The 21,787-nt window shown below is 45.7% G+C and overlaps 1 protein-coding gene across 1 annotated transcript in view; it reads left to right on the top strand.

Annotated features, from left to right (window-relative positions):
- Window positions 1-21,787, top strand: part of LOC119187551 (putative G-protein coupled receptor CG31760) — a 186,650-nt gene that overhangs the window by 97,715 nt on the left and 67,148 nt on the right. The window contains exons 3-5 of the mRNA XM_037435692.2: window positions 4,765-4,936; window positions 6,341-6,617; window positions 18,106-18,493. Coding sequence (XP_037291589.2) covers window positions 4,829-4,936; window positions 6,341-6,617; window positions 18,106-18,493 — 773 coding nt within the window. The 5' untranslated portion in view covers window positions 4,765-4,828. The remainder of the gene's footprint in view (window positions 1-4,764; window positions 4,937-6,340; window positions 6,618-18,105; window positions 18,494-21,787) is intronic.

Genomic DNA, 21,787 nt, shown 5'->3' on the forward strand with positions numbered 1-21,787 from the left:
TACATTGAAGAAGATTCGCCGACTGAGCTCGATTTATATGTGGGATTTAATGTCCAAAAAGCACCATATCATTAATAGAGACGCCGTATAGTGGAGAGCTCCGGAAATTTCGACCGCCTGGTGTTGATTAACATGCACCAAAATCTGAGCCCATGGGTCTACAGCATTTCCGCCTCCATCAAAATTGCAGCCGGGATTCGATGCCGCAACCTGCGGGTCAGCAGCCAGGTACCTCAGCCACTGCACTAGACAACCGTGGCGGGGCAGCGGAAATTTAGGAAGACTGCAAATAAAGAAAAAATAAACGTTATTCTGTTTGAGTGGCTGTTGAACGCAGAACTTCTGCGTGGAAATGAGGAATTAGTCAACAGATTCGCTCAAGTGCGAAAAGTTAAGAAAACAACGAAAAAACAAAACAGACTATGTCGTGTAGTGCAAGGAGCTTCGAACTTAACGCATGTAATATTACTGTGAAAGAAGCGTGGAATATGGCCTGGTGTCAAAACGTGTGATTTTCGCAGCAAGTGTTTGGTTAAAAGGCGCTTCAAATACAAAGCACACGCGCATATTGTAATCATTCTGAGCAACAGCATCGGCAACGTGTTCACTTGCGCAGGTGCGTGTGGTGTCTTAAGGACGTGTAGTGAGTAGTTCGCCAATTTGCCCAATGCGCAAAGGAAAACTTGTGTCGCAGTGGGCACATCGAAGCAGTACTTGCTCTGAAAAAAGAAAACGTTATTTTACATGGAAATGCGTTTATTTTTTTGCGGCTTCGTTGAGGTGTTCGCGGGAAATGTGAAACCAGGCAATCAATTCAGAAGGCGATGCGAATAAGGAGCGATTGCGCTCCTGTGCTCCACTCTTGAAGGGAAAATCAAGCGTCCTGCATTTTTTAGCTTTAAAATCACAGTGGGCTGGAGTTGATGCGTCAGGTTGAGTACTGTTAGTACAGGTTCAATAATCCAGTCTGTAAGGCTGGTTGTGCGTCCCAAAGCCAGTGCGAATCTGCGTTTTGGGATGGCGTGCTAAGAAGCGTAATATATTAAAAATGCAAGCTTTTTCTGTTCGTGAAAGCACGTGAGATGCTTATACCAACAATAGTGAGATTGCGCTGGCTACAGTTATTCAACATTACCTAGCTTTTAGCGCGAAATTCTTTTATGCTCGGGTCCAAAATGGCTACAGTGACGTATTTTTGTGATGGATGTGACGTTTGTTAAATATACATTCAGAGCTGGCAGGGAACGAATTAGAAAAAAAAGTTTTGTCACCGGGAGGAGAACATGTATGACCCCTCGCTCCTCAGCGAGCGGCGCGAGTCGGCTAAGCCACAAAGCGCAAGTTATTTAGCGGACATTATTACGGCGAACACCATTACAGGTATATACACTGTTTACTGATGGTGATACTCATATCTCGTATGTTTAAGCGTGTTCTTGTTATCACAAGCGAGATGGCTCGAACGGCGTAGGGGGCGCATTCTAAGTTCATCGCCCTGCACGTTACAATGCGCACGCAAATTTCTAGGGCGTGGTATCTCGTATGCACGCTCTTATCTCATGATGAAGGTGATTTGTACGTTTTGTGCTTTCACGTAAACTTTAAGTTCAAGCTAAAGACAGATCGAAGGCAACTTCACCCGCTGCAGCGGCCGCGTTTGCGAAAGCAGCACGCTGCAAACACACAAACAATAACAGTTGTAACTGTTGTTCGCCCTTGTCCTGCGCCTATTTCTGGGTTCTTTTGATGCAGCCTTTGTGCTTGAGCGGCGTGCTTAAGGGGCAAGCTGCGATAGATGTTACTTCACACTTGTCTTCTGTATACGTGCTTTTAGTGCGTCCTTCCTGCTTGAGGAGCGTGATGCCAAATGCGGGCTGCGAGACGTTCCTTGCTTGAAATTACCGCTTGTTGCTATGCCATTCATTTTTTCGCTCTTGTAGCGAAACAACGCCATATAAACACTCCGCTATCTCTGTGAAGACGCATTTCACTTTCGTGTTATAAAGAGTGCTATGAAAGAGGGTTCATCTATGTATTTTATCTAAAGCCCCATTGCACGTGTTAAAGAGACTAACAACTCCATAACATGAAATGAGGTTACTCCACTGATAGAAAGATTGTCCATCACATTCACTCAAACAACACTTTTTTTGTGAATTTATATTTTGATTTCTACACAAAAAGTCATGAAAAATGACCTGTGGTGCTTCTGGTGCAAAAAAAAAAACAAAAAACACCAGACCTGCGTGGAAGGCGCAGCACAGTTACAGCGAAAGCTAGAAGAGCGCACTTTCAGAGCCTTTGAAAACACTCATTGGGTAACTGCAAGCACACTTGCTTCATACCCACTAAGACAATAATAATAAAATTTTCGGGGTAGTAGGCCGGCATTTGCTATGCTATTTTTCGCCATTCTTCTGAGAAGCATGGTATCCGCTAAACACTTGCAAGGAATTTTGTGCCAATGGTTCATGCAGTGGCTGAAGACGATGAGGAATTATACCTGATGAAGTGATAATGCGCCACAGTTATTAGCCGAACGAGAACAAGCTTTTGTAATAGATTGGAGCATTGGAAGGTCCACTCGTTACGCTATTCGCATTGCGCGACGACTGGTTGTTTTTACGCTGTTTTAATACGCTTTATAAGTCGTATTAACGCGATTGGTTTCCCGACATCAAGTATGCCTAAGGAAAGTTTGCCAACAACTCCCAAGCACGGGTGTGGCTCTGTGGTAGAATACTGGGCTTGCACCCGGCGGATCCAGGTTCCAGTCTCACTGTGTCATTTTTTTTTTCTAATTTCGCGTGAAGTGGTTACGAACACCGGTGGTGGTGGTGGCAGTGGTGGCGGTGGTGGACAATGGCGCGTGACCCGAGTTGAGATGTCATAACAGCTTTCGCTGTAAAACATGAACGATATTATTATGTACCTGGTCACGCGGCCATTGACTGCTGTATGTGGTTGATGGTTTTAGTAGCAGAGGTCCTTACGGTGTGGGTCTGTCCATCCTCCGATGGTGTATGTAGCCATCGGTGGCACCTACCCGAAAAAGTGGTACTTAGAATGTCCGCTCGATGGCGGCACTTGTATATAATGAAAAGATGTGAAATGGCTGTACATGGAGTGTTCACTAGATAGACGGACGGATGGACGGACTGACGGCCACACAGACAGACAGACGGACAGACAGAGGGGTGGACGGACAGATGGACGGATGGACAGACAGACAGAGGGACGGCCGCACGAACAGACGCATGGACGGACAGACAAAGAACGGACGTATGGATGGACGCATGGAGGGACGCACGGAAGGACGGATGAACCGATGGTCATGCGAATAGACGGGCACATGGACGAACACACGCACGGACGTACGAACGGACGCATGGACGGACGGAAGCAAGAAAGAATGGGCGGACGAAAGCACGGACGGACTGACGAATGCTTCACCCCACCAATCGTCAATCACTCCGTGGATTTTTTTCTGTTAGTATTGAAATAGTGTTGGTTCTTTATCTCAAAAGATATCAAGTACTCCATGAAAATGTACATATATGGCCGCGTTAATAGTACGCATTAACGTAGCACTGACATCGGGTGACGTTGTAGCATCGCGTAAGTCTTGGCCAGCTGCCGCGCTAATTAAGAGAGCCGCCTGGCTCATGAGGTGCGAGCCACGTGCAGGACAGAACGGCCTAGCTCCTGGCCTGACTGGACGCTGAAGCTGCGACCCCGTCTACACCCGTGTCGCAAATAAAAGCTGTGGCCCCAGCATGGCCTCATCGCCGCCTTCTTGTCTCTCGTTCCTCAACAACGTAATGACCCCGTCCTTGCCAGTGCATCTTGAGTAACTTTTCAACGTGCTTATGCCTACGTGCTCGAAGTTTTCAAGTCTCTACGAATTTTGCTACCTCTTCTTCGACTCAGAAATGACGTGCACTGTTGCTTGGGATGGCTTTGCATATGTTTAGAGGCGTTTTTGGATACTGCTCACGTATCAAAACAGTAACGCTGCCAGGACAAGCCATCCATGACACAGGCAACGTTGGACGTAGGCGCACACAACGTGGTACAAAAACGGGTAATTACGTGTATAATGCCACATCATCCCATCGTAACAGATTGTTATTTCCAAAAATGGTTTAAATGCTCAAAATAAACGTGTTTGAATATAGTTACAGGAACTCCTTCTAAATTAGAACGACGACAGCTTTCCGAAATCGGGAGAAGGGCTGGCGGCATAGCCATCAATTCTCAGTGTTGCTGGAGGAAAGGTATATCTGTGTTAAGGTCCTGCCAGATCAGAAAATAGTGCTTGTAAAATAACTACGTGCTTTCAGGATTAACTACTGCAAGTACAAACACTACGAAAGGTCAGTTTTTTGTCGGGCCGTAAAAAAATGGGCTGAGAAAAATTGGTTGTTCGTTACTTTAAGAACAAGCGGTCTCATTAACGAACAATATAGGCTGCGTGATGTTCTCTTTTTGTTGTTTTCGTCATTTGGATCCTTTCCCTTTTTTTGTTTTAGATGAGTGTCGTTATGTTATCCTTTATTTATTTTCGTTATTTCCTTTTCGTGGTTAAGCCAGCTGATCCGAAAACTATCCCTCCCTTCCCCCTGTTCTTCCTTTCTTTTTTAAAGTCCTGCTTAATGTACTGACTATAGTGCTACGGAATCTTAAGACTGAGTTGATATAATGTAGACCTCAGCAATATCCTCTTTTTTCTTCTTCCTGGTGCACATTTTGTGTTGGCCGCAGCAGGTGCAGCAGCGCTGAGGCCGGCCTTGCAGTGAGGGCGGCGCCATAGGCGCACAATGCGCTGATGTCGGGCCGCCGCCAGGCCCTGCTGTGCGTCGCCCTTCTCGGATTCTGGGCCCTCGGCTCCGGCTGCCTACACTGCAAGCACCGTGCTCGCATCCTTCGATACCAGGTCGGTAGCAGCGCGCGCTGTGCCTGCGTTCAACGCATACATAGGACAGATGAGGATTTCGATGCAAGTGCGAACGCGTGAAAAATTGTGAATGCCTTCAAAGTAGTAAGCATAAATAAACCAGGAGACCTTCTTTTTATTGATATGATATATAGGGAGATGTTCACGCCCAAATATGGTGCCGGCTACTCATTAGCCCTCTAGTGAAACTTGAACATGTATCTTAAAATAAAACATATGAAGCAGTGCATGGAAAAGAGAACACTCGGTCACAGAGATGCAAAGACACACTTATACGCACCTATCACAACGAAATGGGAAGGGAATGTTCGAAAGTCAACGAATGAAGTCTCTGAAAATGTACCTCATTATTATTCGGTCCAACCATCACACAACAGCAAAGCACATGTCTGGTCCTTATGAAGATGTATTCGCTCGTGTGTACATATAGTCGACACGTCATTCACTTCAGTACACACATATGATGGGTGTCACATGATACTGCACATAACAAGTACATGTGATATACAAATGAAAGTTCGTTATTTCTTAGTACTTGTCAGAAATCGCGCTGTCTTGTAAGAAACGTGTTAATGCTTTCAAAGCGTGCGACTGTAAAACTCCAGTCGGCCATGGGCCCAGAAGTTTCGTCATGCTCAGGAGAACTTCTACTATATGTCGTCATGTTGTGCCTAACGAAACATGCGTGAAGAAGCTTAGTTCGGGTGTTCATAATTTTGTGTAATTTTGTTTCAGTGAGAGAGCTTAAGGTATGTTTAAAAACAAAAAAAAACACCGGAAAGCTGATTGTGCCTTATACTGCATTTATTTCACCTCTTAATGGTTATGTTGGCTATGAATAGCGCTAGGTTAATAGGAAAATAGGTGAATGGGTTCCTTGCATTTACATTGCACAACGTATCACTGTAGAGCGCTATATGATTGTGACTGAGCCGAAAACTAGCTGTTCGGCTCTCAGGCAGCGCAGGTGGCCACATCCATGGAGGTTCGCTTCTGCGAGTGTTCATAACGAGGTAGTGAATGGGCTGTCTCATGACAGTGGCTTTGGCTCTTGAAGTAACAGTCTTTAGGTAGATATTGTCTTGCATAGGATTTCTCAAATTTAAAACAAAGGTAAATTAAAATAAAAATATTACAAAAATTAACTTGGGAGCATGATGCTATCAGTGTAAGGAATTTCGAGCCAATGAAGATGAGTGCATCAATTTTGCTCTGAGCGCAACAAAGTGAATGACTCGAGTTCTCGGATGTTATTGGAGGAACGCATACATAGCTGTCACTGCCGAACGAAGGCAGTAAGGTATGCGGTATTGCGTAATGTATCGTACTATGCATTGCGAACAGCACGTATAGCGCATTGGTCTCGCATGTAAAATCGCACAGCGCCAACGACCAGCCGGCGACGATGAGCGGCCGGCGGTGCGGGTGTCGCGGCACGCCACCACTGCGTCGACCCCGGAGGAGCGCCTGGAGAGCGTCGAATCAGTGGTGTGCGACAGCACATCAAGCTTCAGCTCCTTCCCAGCAGACACAGCAGCCCCTACTGAGTCATTCCACGTGGTAGATGTCGAGCTGCCGGAGACACACGTCGAGCTGCTGCGGCAAAAAGTAGACTTGGCCGCCCGCCTGCTCGGCCAAGTGGCAGCACACAACAGCGAACGTAAGTTCAGCTACTGGTATAGTAAATGTAATCGACAACGTCAGCATGCGTAGTGACAATCCACTGCAAGAGATGGATGGTGGAGAATTATGTGGCCACGCATTTATCGCTCACGCACGTTGCGGAATAAGCATGTTTTCTTTTATCGCAAATTGCGTTGCTTGGCTAGCTGAGTAGGCCGCGCTCACTTTGTGAGATATGAGACGTTGAAATAAATGTCCTTCTTTTGTAACGATTGGTGTCGGCCAAAATCTTGCGCTAAATGCAGCTCCATACTGTAAATCATGATAAAGGGCATTGTGTGGCCACGAGTGACTCTCGTTCATATAGAGTTCGCACTGCTCCGTTTACCGAAGTGTCGATAATGTGAATGTTTAAGGTGAGCATGAAGGGCATCCCCAGCACGCGCAGAACCTTGTTAGGGAGACTCTCAAACTCGGTATGTGACGTGCGCGCTACCTTTTGCAGCCTTTTATTGACTTCCTTCTTTATAAGGCTGTTTAGAGACGTGTCGTCTGCAGCGAGACCTATCAGAATGTTTCCCCAATCAGTAGTAGCGAAAAAGCGCCAGTAAGAAAAGTGATCGCACGCTTTGCTTGGCTGCAGCACCCTCTGTTTTGTGGCAGGGGTGTCAGACACCTGTTCACGAAATATTTTTAGTGATTTTAATTCAATTATTGCGATCAATTCTTGGCTTTCTGTTAATAATATTTTAGATCTCGCTTGTTTATTTTAAGCACGTTTTGGGCGTGATCATGCCTCTTAATCTGTGGATGAACGGCAAGTATTGCCTCTGAAGCTCTACGCCCTCAAGAGGACAAGTTCAGTGGCGAAGACGCGAATATAGCTTACCTGAACTCTTCGTTTCTCTCAAAGGGTTGCCTGAGTGTTTCGTGGCATTTTCTGAAGAAGAAACTACAAGGCTCCTTCTACAGCATAGCCACATAGACATGTAACTTTTGGATGGGAGTGCGGTTCTCTTTTTAGGGTTATTATATTATTGTTAGAATAATAATAATAATAATAATAATAATAATAATAATAATAATAATAATAATAGTGTTGTTGTTGTTGCTGTTGCCGTTGTTTTAGGTGCGAAGCTACTCGGGGACTAGGCTTGTCGGCGTCTGATGTTGTCACGGTGTGTCATGTATAGTGATGGTTCATCATAATACCGGTTACGCGCCAGAATAAGTAAATCCCACTGCTCACCAGTGGTCCACTAAAAAAAAAAGATGTTGAGCAAGCACTCCGGTTTTCCCGAGGGCTTGAGCCATCGCGGATGGTCTTCACCTTCCTGTGCCGACCTGGGTGGAGGGGGCCTTAGGACCTCGTTCAACTAGTCTCTCTGGTGTTAAAATAAAGTTATATGTATGTATGTATGTATGTATGTATGTATTTATGTATGTATGTATGTCTGTATGTATGTATGTATGTATGTATGTATGTATGTATGTATGTATGTATGTATGTATGTATGTATGTATGTATGTATGTATGTATGTATGTATGTATGTATGTATGTATGTATGTATGTATGTATGTATGTATGTATGTATGTATGTATGTATCAAGCACTCCGTACAGATGAAGCTGAAAGTTGCTGCCCCTGGTGGTTGCACGTGTCGCCGCCGAAGGCGCTAAAGACACTCCCGTTGAAAGCGGGCGTCAGCCCCTGCGAACGCGTTTCCGTGATTGCCTCGTTGACGCTTCTCTGCCTACAACGCCGTTTGTCCGCTTGCGTTCAGCGTGAAAGACTGCTGGATCTTCGGTGCGCAGTTGCTGCTCGCATTTGGCCAATCGGTCCTGTTCTTGTTCCAAGCTGCTGCATCAGCCCGGCGAACATGAAATATCACATGGATCAGCTGTCAGCGCTGTTCTTGGAAAGTTGTTTGGCTGTTCGGCTGTTCGTACGAGCCATGCGTTCCCTACGTGGAAGTTGAACTTTCCTGTGACACCGAACTCTTCACGCGCCCGTGAGCTTTTCACGTGACGTTTTTTTTTTACAGCCATCCTTTGCCTGTCGACCTGCTTGACGGCTGCCCTCAGCTGAGTGACTACGCGCGCGCGCCGACCAGGTAGGGCCTAACTACATCTTTTATTGCGATAGTAATTATATGGACACTCTCAGCAACATTTAGCCGCTGGCCTCGCCATCATTGACTATATATGCATACGTAACTATACATTTGAAAACGCAAGAAATTAAAACAATTTAGAAAACAATCACAGCCTTACCACGAAGTGAATAATGATGAGTGGGGCGAAGCGTCCGTGCTTCCATGCGTCCGTCCGTGCATCTATACATGCAACCACACGTCTGATCGCGTTCGAGAATGCAGACGGCGCGCGGGTAACACCGACGAGACGCTAGCCAAAGAATCTGAGCGCAAGCGTCTTCAACGCACCCGCAGCTCTGATTCGATATATGTACGGCGTATATCTAGGAGACTAAGGGAGGCACTTGTTCCTCGCGCACCCAGGCACGACCCGCGCAGCAGCCAATAAGACAGTAGCGGTACAGTGCCATCTAGAATAACCTCACTGAACTGCAGTTTGTATGTACTTCCATGAGACAGCGCCGTTTATTATACTGTTCGAGAGATACTGCCTTCCTGTTTTCTCGTCTGTTCTGTCGGTTTCTCGTCTCTCATTGTCTCGGTTATGTCACACGCAGGACAAGGTTAGACTAAGAGGAGCTTCGCCCATAAAAGACTCCGGCGCATGGAATTGAACGTCCTACCTCTTGCTTGTGAGTGCGAGATGTTAGCCACATAGCCACAAAGGGGCACCTCCATCAACGTTGAAATGGCAAACTATATTTATCACTTACCGCTGGCGATGGCCATATAGGGGGAGCTATCGTGTTTTAAGCACTACCAGCGAGCTTGCGCAATGAGCGCGTGTCACCTATATTGCCTCGATGCCTGGTGGCGCGCACATAGAGACACCCTAGCATCGCCAGATCCTCACGACGTGGCGGCGCGTGCTCTCATCTTCCACGCGTATTTTGCCCCGTGGAAAGAGGGGGAGAGGTAGACGCTCACGCGTGCGCATGCTTATCTCGCGCTGAGGAGAATCGTACGCCTTGGGCTTTCACCGGAATAATTCTGTTGTAGTTACCGGGCACACAAAGGTCGCTACACTCGTTGCACAGTCTCAATTTGCAAAAAGGGCGCGCTTTTCAGACAGTGAAGTAACAACTGAGGCGCTTATTTGCGTGAGCAATGCAGGGCACAATTCGATCTGCTTGCCATTCTTCACGTGACCTTAAAATTTGTTGCTATCGCGTTCGTTGCTTCGCCTTTGCGGCTAACCTGTGACGTTTTTTTCATCATGAAAAGTAGAAGTAGGGCGCAGTACTTAACACGGACTAGAGGAGAGAACAACACAAGCGTGTTAAGTACTGCACTCTACTTCTATCCTCCATAACGAGCCGCTACCAACTAGCCCAAATGGCTGTTCTGCTACAATACATTCTTTCTAGTCATCTCTTTTCTCTCTCTCCCACATTCCTCCGTCTCCCACTCCCCACCCTGTGCAGCGCTGTTGAGACAACCCCCAGTGAGAGACTGTGCTGCACGTTTTTCTTCATTTTTTTTCTTCTTTAAAACCACTCCGTTAACACTGCTGCGCGTGCGCACGGCGGCATAGCTGCGAGAGGACAAACGACGTCGCAGACGGTGCTCCCAATGGCGCAGGCGCTTCGGTGCGACGTAGAGAACGACTAAAGTGATGAGCAGCCAATGGAGACGCTTAGCGTCTTTCGTAGCGAATAGTTTTCTGTTTCACCTAACCATGCACAGCTATCGCTGTAAAATGAAGTTAAAAGTTAGCCTGACAAATAGCCAACGACGTTAGTAGGGTAGAAATAGTTCTTTCTACATGCCCGGTTTCAGCTGGGCAACAGTAGCACTTCAAACAAATCTTTCTCAAATCACTGCAAGCTCCCCCCCCCCCCCCCCCCCACACACACACACACGCCAGGGTTCGCGCTAGTGGAGCTGAGGCATCATTTCGTATACATGCTTCACTCCTCCAAGTTTTTTTTTCATGCTGCAGTTATGTGTCTGAGCAATCAGCCTCTGCACTTGTCCACGCTACAACCACCAGCGCCTTTGCCTCGTTCTTGTGGCTGCTTAATTCTTTTGAAGGCAAACAAAATTGTCTCGAAATCGTTCTTGATGACCATGGTCATTAGACCATAACCGCATATATCTTTAGACCAAAAGCGATTCGTGCATGGCTATGGTTTCCGGAAACAGCTGACCTTAGTGACCGCCTTTAGACTAAGTTGCTCTCGGTACCCATTTGCATAAAAATGCGTAAAAAAATTCAATGCGCGTGTTTTCTCCCCTACGGCTCACTCACATTTTTCCGCTAGAGTAAACGAGTTTTAAGACTGCCGTAACAAGAGCTTCATTGCGTTACTGCTGGCCCGTATATCATGGGTCCGTGTTCAAAAAAATCTTATAGTGTAATTATTCGTAATAAAAATTTAGGCGATCTGGCTGCTGGACATCGTGAGGCCAGCTGGCCAATCAAAAAATCTCTTAGAAACACAAAAGCGCCGAAAAAAAACGGCAGGAGAACTGTAGAGGCGAGGAACAAAATACGCACCAGATATCTTACTGGTTTTGTTTCGTTTCTTACAACTGACGTGAGGAATGTTCAACAAAATCGCGGATGCTGCTGCGTCCATAATGAACTCAAAATCGCGAATAAAATGACAATATCTAGTAGTCATGTAGAATTACTGGTGAATTCGCCTCAATTTTGTGCAACTTGCTTCCGGTAAGACTTCTGGCATGCTCGTTCAATATCAAAGTGGATAGGACACGCAGGGTTGCCGTAGGGTGGACATAAAAAGGCACCCGAACTCGGGCCCCAAAAAAAAAAAGCCAAAGTAACCATGACGTTTAATAATAGAACCAACGTAGTATTAACAACAAAGACTTTAGTGTAGATCGATAAATAAAACCATTCTGAATAATTAAAACCACAGAAATCCACAAATAGTATTCAAATTAATTTAACAAATTCCATAAATTGATTACGCGTGCGTATAACTTACGTACATAAGATGAGGGTTCTTGCCCGACGCAAAGTTATATTAAAATATTCCTGCTAGCATGCCTGTCAAAACAAGAAACGTTAAAAGAAAGTTTTCTTGAAGCTGCTGACCGAATTTGATTGCTAGACTTTACGTGATCCAAGTGCAACTTCATACAGTGAAATCTGCTTAAAGATAAACAGGACAGCCCCATTTTATTTCGGATCACTGTTTTCTCAAGTTCACTAGAGAACACGCTCTATGCGCGAAAAGTACTCGCAAAAACTTGCGCCGAGCATCACCATAAATGGCGGCGTTCTGGCCACGCATTTGCCATCATGCACGCAACTTCGCCACTCTGCATATGCAGGAGCGCCAGGCGAAGGGTTCCTCAATGAGCACCAATCTTTAGGAGCATAGATAACCCACTCGCGAAGCGGCTTAAACGAAAACAAAAGCTTAGAAACATTGTATTTTGCTTGCAAAAAATAATAAAAGTGGCTACCTAATGCACAAAATCAAAAGTTTAAAGGTAGGTAGAAAGAAGCATGGCGCCTTTGTCAAGTAACGGTGTTAAAAAATAGCCAATTTGGCCCAATGTATATCCACCAACGCTAACCCTGAAGTCACGCTTTATTACGAAAACAACCGTTGTTGCTGTTGCTACAGTTCACGAAAATAAGAAAAAGAGTACTTACGATGATAACGCTTCCGTGAAATGTATTGTTCATTCCCATATGGCGGCCAAGCCTAGTTGATGTCCATGAAGGATTTCGCACGGCGTATCACCAGGTCACCCTCTACGAGTTAACATGCGAGTACAGTGGATGTTCTCATTTTCATCTTCTACCAACGCTTAGGTTATGTCGACAGCATCATATACTAACCGAGTCACAATGTCACTGCGCACATATAGTAGCGTCATTTGCCTAATTGAACACGACGCACGTACCATGCGGCCCGAGATAAGCTTCAGTCACACATCCTTGCGTTTTGGGAACAACAAAGTAGCACAGTGATGAAACGAGTGAGATAAACCTTTCCTGTTCCTGTTTGCCTGCAGTAGATCGTTAGCGGCAGATGAAAATTTGTTTTCGCTCTTTGATGGATGTTAATACACATCGGAAATAAATAATAGAAGTCCCCCTGCTCTCCCTCTTTTATTCGCATATATTTGCCGATTACGCAACTTGAAAGCGGAGATGACGTAAGTAGAGCCTGTGAAACGTCATTTCACTCGTGTTTATAGCCAGCCACAGGCTTGAGGCAAGCAGCGCGACGCGACATCAGCAAGGCGTGTGGACGCGCGGTAAAATCTGAGACCGCAATCCCATTGGTGCAACGCAGGGTTGCCACAACCACCCAGGTTCCGGCACTATGCGGCTTCGTGCGAGGTTCGAGCCAATTATTTTTTTTTGGCCTGGAGGGGGTGAAAGGCAAAGCGCCGCGCACCTCGACGACCTTGTGCTGAAGAGGAGGCGCTGCCTTGTACTACCTCCAGCTACGCTCCAAGGCGCCAGGTTTTACGGTCCAGTACAGCGCCAGTGAGAGTGATCAACAGTCACTGCAGTTAACCGAGTTACTTTTGCGAACCGCATTATTCTTCGGGGCTACACGCTACCGGCAGTTTGGCGCATAATTATTGATGACCTTGGTTTTTAGCCCTTTCAAGAACGATTCGAGAGAGGGCGGAAGTTAATAAGGTTTCTTCTCAACGAAGTTACGTGTATACAAACGATCTGCGTTGTGTTACCATTCTCTCTTTTTTTTCTTCTCTCTTTCTCACGAGTTTGTTATTTAAAAAAAAGAATATGTAGAGTACATGAGCTGCGCAAATCGGTCAAAGCGGAATGCTTTTTGGTGTTTCTTCCCTGGTTTCTGTGGCCTCTCGACTCTGCCACACTCCAACTCTGAAGGACTGGCCATACAAAAAACCTTGTTGTAGCTTACAAATAATAACCACACCAATGTTTACCAAATTATTACTAAAATGTACAAAGAGAAAAATAGAACAATTACAAAAGCAAAGTGCAAGAGATTTTAAAAAAAGAAGAAAAGGAAGTAAGTGCTATTCACATAACGAAAGTTTGTCACGAACAGTTTTTTTTTTCGTGAACATGCATGCCGTGCGCATCCTAATCACAACGACGAAATAATGGCAATAGCGGTGTGAGTGTATGAGGCGAAATTCTCGAGCTTCACGTGCAAAAACTGCGATATGACTACGATGAATCTCAATGAACCATAGCTCGGTCGCCTAAATTTAGGCATGCTAGCACTCTCGCTCCCATCGAAATGTGGTCGCCTTTGCGGAAATCGAGCCCCCTGTGTCATCGAGCTTAGCAGACAAACATAGGCGTGCGCACGAGCCATCCCCCTCCCCCGCCTTCCCCACCTTCTCCTAGTCACTCAAAGGAGTGCGCTATAACCCTGCTTCATACCTTTACTCAGTCGAACTTTTCAAGTGATAAATGTGATGTATTTCTTAGCGAACTCAGTGACTTTGAGCAAATCTATCTATCTATCTATCTATCTATCTATCTATCTATCTATCTATCTATCTATCTATCTATCTATCTATCTATCTATCTATCTATCTATCTATCTATCTATCTATCTATCTATCTATCTGTCTATCTATCTATCTATCTATCTATCTATCTATCTATCTATCTATCTATCTGTCTATCTAGCTATCTATCTATCTGTCTATCTGTCTGTCTGTCTGTCTATCTATCTATCTATCTATCTATCTATCTATCTATCTATCTATCTATCTATCTATCTATCTATCTATCTATCTATCTATCTATCTATCTATCTATCTGTCTATCTGTCTGTCTGTCTGTCTGTCTGTCTGTCTGTCTGTCTGTCTGTCTGTCTAGCCGCCTACGACATTTAGCTCTCCTTACCGTTTCGATAATGGTATCGATACCGAAATTGGTATACCATAATATGAATGTACGACGAGCATAAGTTACTAGTCCTAGCAAAAAATCATGACATGTATGTTATGAACGTCACAATTTACACATCATGGTCTTACTGCTCCTGCGGAGGTTTCATTCTTATGACATTGCTCAACTGGTATGGTATGACATAACTGTATGGCGAACAAAAGTGACAGACCCTAACGTGAAAATCATGATATCTATGTCATGTAAGTCTCGACTATACGCCACGCACATGATGCGATCGCGGCCATTTCCCTTGCTTTACATATACCGAATTTGGTATTACGTGATGCGAACGGACGACGAAGGTAAATGACACATCCAAACATGATAATCATGATATGATATGCGTGTCATGTAAAACATGACTACATAGCGCGCTCATGGCTATTTCGCTAGCTTCACATATACCAAATTTGGTATCACGTGACGTGAATAGACGAGAAAGGTAAATGACACATCCAAACATGATAATCATAATAAGCTTATCATGTACATCATGACTACATGCTACGCTCACAGCGTGCTCACGGCCGTTTCGATAGCTTCCTATATATGAAATTTGGTATTACGTGACGTGAATAGCAAGGAGCAGCGCTTCGAGATAGGTAATAGTGCACTTGAAGTTGTAAAAGACTATGTCTACTTAGGGCAGGTAATAACCGCAGAGCCGAACCACGAGACTGAAGTAACTAGAAGAATAAGAATGGGGTGGAGCACATTTGGCAAGCACTCTCAAATTATGACAGGTAGTTTGCCACTATCCCTCAAGAGGAAGGTATATAACAGCTGTATCTTGCCGGTACTTAGCTACGGAGCAGAAACCTGGAGACTTACAAAGAGGGTTCAGCTTAAATTGAGGACGACGCAGCGAGCAATGGAAAGAAAAATGGTAGGTGTAACCTTAAGAGACAAGAAGAGAGCAGAGTGGATTAGGGAACAAACGGGGGTTAAGGATATCATAGCTGAAATCAAGAAGAAGAAATGGACATGGGCAGGGCATGTAGCGCGTAGACAGGATAACCGCTGGTCATTAAGGGTAACTGACTGGATTCCCAGAGAAGGGAAGCGGGTTAGGGGGAGACAGAAGGTTAGGTGGGCAGATGAGATTAAGAAGTTTGCGGGTATAAATTGGCAGCAGCAAGCACAGGACCGGGTTAACTGGCGGAACATGGGAGAGGCCTTTGTCCTGCAGTGGACGTAGTCAGGCTGATGATGATGATGATGATGACGTGAATAGACGATGAACATAAATGACATATCCAACCATGATAATTATGACTGCGTGTCACGTAAAACATGACTACATGATACGCTCATAACACGCTCGCTGCCCTTTTGCTATGCTAACTCTACATATACCGAATTTGGTATCATGTGACGTGAATGGATGGCGAGCGCAATTGCCAGGCACAAACAAACATTATAATCATGTCATGCAAGCAATGCACTGCATAATTTACGTCCGCCTCGTAACATTGTGCTGATTTTATTGTGACATTTTTAACCTTCCTCATTTATGATTCGTATGCATATTATTGGTTGCTACTGTACGTGGGATCTAGCTTTTTTTTTAGTGCTCAAGGCTAACCGTATACACATGCGTTTTGACAATAATGGTGACAGAGAATGGCTGATGTTTCATACAATTGACTGTTTACTTCCTATCTTTACTCCGGAAAGCCGGGAACAACTGACCGCTGCTGTCAGAAGGGTTGCGAAGTGAGCTTGTTTCTTTAGGGGGTGTGAGGGGCTGCGCCTAAACTCCCCCCCCCCCCTTTTTTTTTTTACTGGAGCACAGCACCATATCCACTATAAGGTAACACGAAGGTGGGTTCCCGAGGGTCGGTGACAGCAAAAGTAAGTTCTGCGGACGGGCACCGGCGACACCTAGCAAGTGTAGAAAGCAGAAAAAACATTCTTCGTTCTATTAAACTACGGTGGCAATGTGCGAGTACTTCACGTCACGCACCACTCGGAAACAAACGTACCGACGCTGTCGCTAATTGGAGAAGTCATACTCTCTGGCTGATTATGAATTCGCAATCAGTGCAATCAGGACTTTGGATGAATCCACAATCAGCGCAATCCGGACTTTAGATGGCTGTTTTTAGGATTCTTGTTTGTTGCTTCTGTTTCACGGTGCGGATGTTCAGACGCGTATAATGGATAGATGTCACGCACTTCGTTAGGTAACGAAGTGCGTGACATGTGCTGGTGGCTAACGATGTGCTGGTGTTTTTGCTTTCAAAGTTCTGGAGATTACTTTTCCATCTTTCTTGTTTTAGCGCAAATGCACCGTGTGCAGACAACGCCCCGTGCATGGTTTGAGTAATTTGCGCTCTGGTTTTCTTCGAACGGAATTACCTATCGATGACGTTTATCAGCGTACAACCTACAGATATTGTGCGGTTCCGTTTTCAAAGTGTCTTTGCAGCTATACGGTCTGATTGCTCTTCTTCTTTAATTTTTGTACAATACTTCAGGCACATGCGTAGGGAGGTAGCGATACAAAGAATGCTCTCCCGACAGGTAGCCGATGAAGTTGACCAACTATGTCTACGCACACACACGCACGTACATTTGATAGCATATTGGCATACACATCTAATGTACCTAAAATGGTTCATTGACCTTACTAGGGACACTTAGGCACTTAATTAGGTACAAAAACTGTTTATTATCAATAAGCGCTTTTTGATCACTAGTTGGTTATTCTGAATTTTCTACGTATTAAATTATTAGCCATACCCACCTAAAATGCATCTACATATATATTGGGGACCATGACAACGGGAACTAGCAGTACTCCTCTGTGAGCGAATGCTTTGCGGCGGTGTCATAAATTTCACAACGTGCGCAGTTAGTGGGTCCATCTTTGCCGCTAACTAAATGAATTTGCTAAAAAGCTGGCTAATCGTGCGGCAATCAGACGCTGTACAGCCTACGCAGCGGAATGAGGTCGCGAAGGCCATTCATCCACGTATACGTACCCACTTTATATGCAATAAAATTTCTCCCACGAAGTCATTTCATTCGCGATCAAATCTTTATGGTAAGGAGAATGAGGCGAGAAAGTAGAGCTTAACTTAGACAGGGGAAAAAAGGAAAGAAAGGGAACCAAAAATGAAAGCGTGATAGAGAACAAAAAAAAAATGAAAGCATGATATAGACCGAAAGAGGAAGAAAGAAAAATAGGCGGACGATGGAAGAAACGAAAGGATGAGAAAAAAGGTAGAAGGAGAGAGAAATAAAGTAAAATATACGCTCATGGGGATACAAAAGAAAGAGAAACAAAGGGAGGCGAGAGAGGAAGGGGAATAAAACAATAAAGAGGAACCAAAAATCAGCCCCGCTCTTTACTTCCTGCAGGCTAGTGCGAAACTTTCTTGATGGTTTTTTTTATCCTAAGCCGTATTTTGGGATGTTTGTGTCGGTCGAGACGCAGGCTTGTGAGAGCTGGCTCGTGCCGCCGGTGCAGGTTTGCTGCTGCTGTTGCTGAACGAGACGCTGGCCTCGGACGATCGGTTCTCGGCTTGCCGGGTTCTCTTGGCGGGCGCCAACGGCACCGCGTCGCGTCCATGGGTCACCTACCTGGCGTCGCTGAGCCGTGGGGAGGCCGGTCGGCTCGCGGAGCACCGCAACTTTCAACTGCCCGCTCACGTGCCCTGGCTTCCAACTGAGGACGAGGACGAGCCGGTGGCGGCAGCAACCACGGGCCGACCACGCGTCGACGCCGCAACTTACCGTGGCCGCTGGTCCAACACCTACTACTCGTGCCAGTTGCGCCGCTGGCTCGTATCCTATACTGTGCTGGTGTTCACTGGAAACACGCCGCCGCCAGCATCCTCGTCCCCATCGCCCTCGAGGTGTGCCAACCAATAATTGATTGATTGATTGATTGATTGATTGAATAAGTGAGTGCGTGAGTGATGGGTGGAGCACGTTGTGTAACCTGATTGCTATACGGTAGCGGCGACCTCAAACGTAGTATTAGATCATTCGAAGCTGTATAACAGCTGCCATAGCGAGTGAATCGTTTCGCATTATACATATGCAGTGTGTACATTTTTTAATGTGTCCGATAGGACCACAAAAAGGAGGGAAATGGAATATTCGCTTGCTTCTTTTATAAGTACTCAATCTGTAGTGGCCAACATCTTGAGATGACTAGCGACATGAATTATGTGAGCAACTGAAGAAATTGTATCAATTAGCGTTTTAATTTCTGGAGAAAGACAGTGGAATCAAACGGGACGGGAGAACCTACATCTTTCCTGCGAAAAGCTAGTCATCACTTTGAAATTATGAAAACGTGACTTCTGGTAATTAATGCGGTCTAATAAAACTCGACCAATGACACCGGTGAAATTTAGTGTCGAATTCAGCTGAAAATAAAGGTAAAACGAGCAATACTTTTTTAGCAGCGCTCCTGTTCCAGTTGACCATTAATCCGCACAGAGGGAACCGAAAACGATCGTCAGAAAGCAACCTATTGCCCGTGGCGCATACCCACTGTGGCCAAGAGTTGAGTGTTTTAGGGGCGAAGAACCTTGAAGCGGCACCCATTCGTCCCTCGTCGTAGTACGTAACATGTCTTGCGCTTTGACCTGCAAGGTGGTACCGGTGGGGGATTTCTCCTGTGCGTTGTTGAACAATAAAAAATTCGCAGCGTGCGCGTTAACTAAAAGCCGAATTCTCCTGTCTCTCATTCCCCATTAGCAGCCATTGGCATGTAAATCTGCACTATCTGACAAGAAAGGGTTGCTACGGTATACTCGCTGGGCGTAACCTTCTTGGTTTCAGAAAGGTTTAGCGAGCGTTGGGCCGCAGTGCCATAAATAGAGTGAACTAGTATATACCATGAACTCGAGGTGGTTAAAGGTGGAAAGTATACACAAAGTGCAAGCCGCAAGAAAGTGTGCGTGTGCCACCTCTCGTTTATTCCTTGGAATGTCCGCTGGATGGCGGTGCTTCTATATGTGGAATATATGATGAAAAAATGTGAGATGGTTTTACTTGAAGTGTTGACTAGATGGACGAACGGACACACAGACAGATGCATGGACGGACGCACGGATGGCTGCAAGGACGGATGTACGCATGGACGGACGCCGGGAAGGATGCATGGACGAACGCAGGGATGGACGTGCGGACGCACGAACAGACGCACGCATGGACGGGTGCATGGACGCGCGGACGGTCACACAGACGGATGCATGAACGAACGGAAGCACGAACGAATGGATGGACAAATGCTTCCCCCCACTCTCAATCATTCACCCCGTGGATATGCTCCCATTTTTTTTTTATAAAATAACGCACTGTCTTCTCTTCTGTGTCCTGTTATTCATGTGCTCTGCTCCCAGAACATGTGCGTCTATTTGCCCGACGTGGGCGGCAATAACCATCATAGGTGAGAAAACAAGTTAATAGAAAGGAAGAGAAAGGTGCTAGAGCGGAATGAACCTATAGTAAGGAAGGAGAGAAAGACAGAAAAAAATACAAACTGAGGAAGAAACAGCAGAGAGACAAATATACAAAACGAAACGGGGAGAAAAGAAGAAAGAGATTGAAGAGAGAACCTCGTCAGGAGGCAAACCACCTCCTATTGTCATGACCACGGGCAATGCAATTGTACTGTCCAAAAAATGAAATAAATAAAACATATAAAAGATTGAGAGAAAGACAGAAAGAAAGACACCAACAAAAAAAATCAAAGAAAGCTCAAGAAAGATTAGAAAAGAAAGATGCAGCGAGAAATTGAGAGACAGGAAGAAAATGAAAATAAAAAAGCAATGAAAGAAAGAAATAGAGAGAGACAAAAATAGAAACAAGCGCCAGCGAAAACGCCAAAAAAAAAAAACAGATAGGGAACATAAAAGATAAAAAAGAAAACGACTGGCAGGCCGCCCAGGTCCGAACTTTTCAGGTTGTGGAATCGCTATAATGCAAAGCTGCCTTAATGTTTTTCAATTAACCCTGACGAACGCTTGAATCCTCCTACTGTTTTCTAGTCTGCTGCACTTCCGATCGCACTGCATACTGGTTGTGACAACAATGTGTGACGTTCAGTAGCCGTGCCTGTCCAAACAACGGCGTGAGGCATACGACAAACGCGTGGCGTGTTGGTGGTTAAGTGGACGTCGTAACAACGTCGCGCGCCTTGCTGCCATGGGAAGCGAGAGAAATAAAGGGGGAGCCAGGTATGCGGTCACGCATTTCCTTCGTCCGACGCCGTTATATTGTCGACTCTCGTCTTTTGTCATCATTCTCTCTTTCGCCCACAGCCTTGCGTGCCATCTCCCTCCCGTTCACGCAAACAGGCAACCAGAAAAGGCTCTCGGTGCGGCCCGTTGTGGCCGCAGACGGCGTCCTCGCTCGTCCCAGATGCCGCGAAAATGGAGGGCGGCCGTGTTGGGCACCGAGCAATAATCGGGCGTCGCCTCCTCCGCGCGCAGCTCCATTCCTTTGCCCCTTCGGGAGCCGCGCGCATCTTGGCGTGGGCTGTGGGCGCTCGCATTAACGGTGCTGCCCCTCCGTGCCACATCTAGCCCTCCCGGCGCATCTTCCCTATTTCTTGCTGCGTGGGCGCGGTGATGGTGCCGGAATAACGAGGAAAACAAGGCAGCCGCGAGTGGATAATGCCCTTTTTTCCAGGCTGCGTGTACTTTGGCCGACGCCGGGCCCTGACAATGTTTACGAGATCCATCGCAATCAGCGCATCGCCGTCGTTTTGGTCACTCCGTGTACTCTAGTAGCAAGCTGGAGATGAGATGTAATTCTTTCGCGGCTGTATGCACCTTCGTATCGTACAGTCAGCTAGCGCAACAAAATGCACCGCCTCTGAGCATTCGCAAATATCTGGAACAGAAGCAACGATGAGACTGAATTAGGTTTAGTAAACAAGGACAAGTTGCTAACGCTTTTATTGCGATTGCAGTTGTGAGAACAAAAAATGGGTATACATTCAGGTACGTTGGCAGAAAAAGAGAAATGTAACACTCTGTCAATCGTGATTATCCTTAGTAAATGTGTGATTATCCTTGGTAAATAAGTTCTTTTTCTTGAACCCTTTCAACACCGCTGTTTAAATACCTGTTAACTTTGCTCTGTCAAACTTTTATGTCTTTCACATCTAACGTTGTTACAAGTAAGTGGGA

This window comes from Rhipicephalus microplus, chromosome X (assembly GCF_043290135.1).
Source record: "Rhipicephalus microplus isolate Deutch F79 chromosome X, USDA_Rmic, whole genome shotgun sequence".
Lineage (NCBI taxonomy): Eukaryota > Metazoa > Arthropoda > Arachnida > Ixodida > Ixodidae > Rhipicephalus > Rhipicephalus microplus.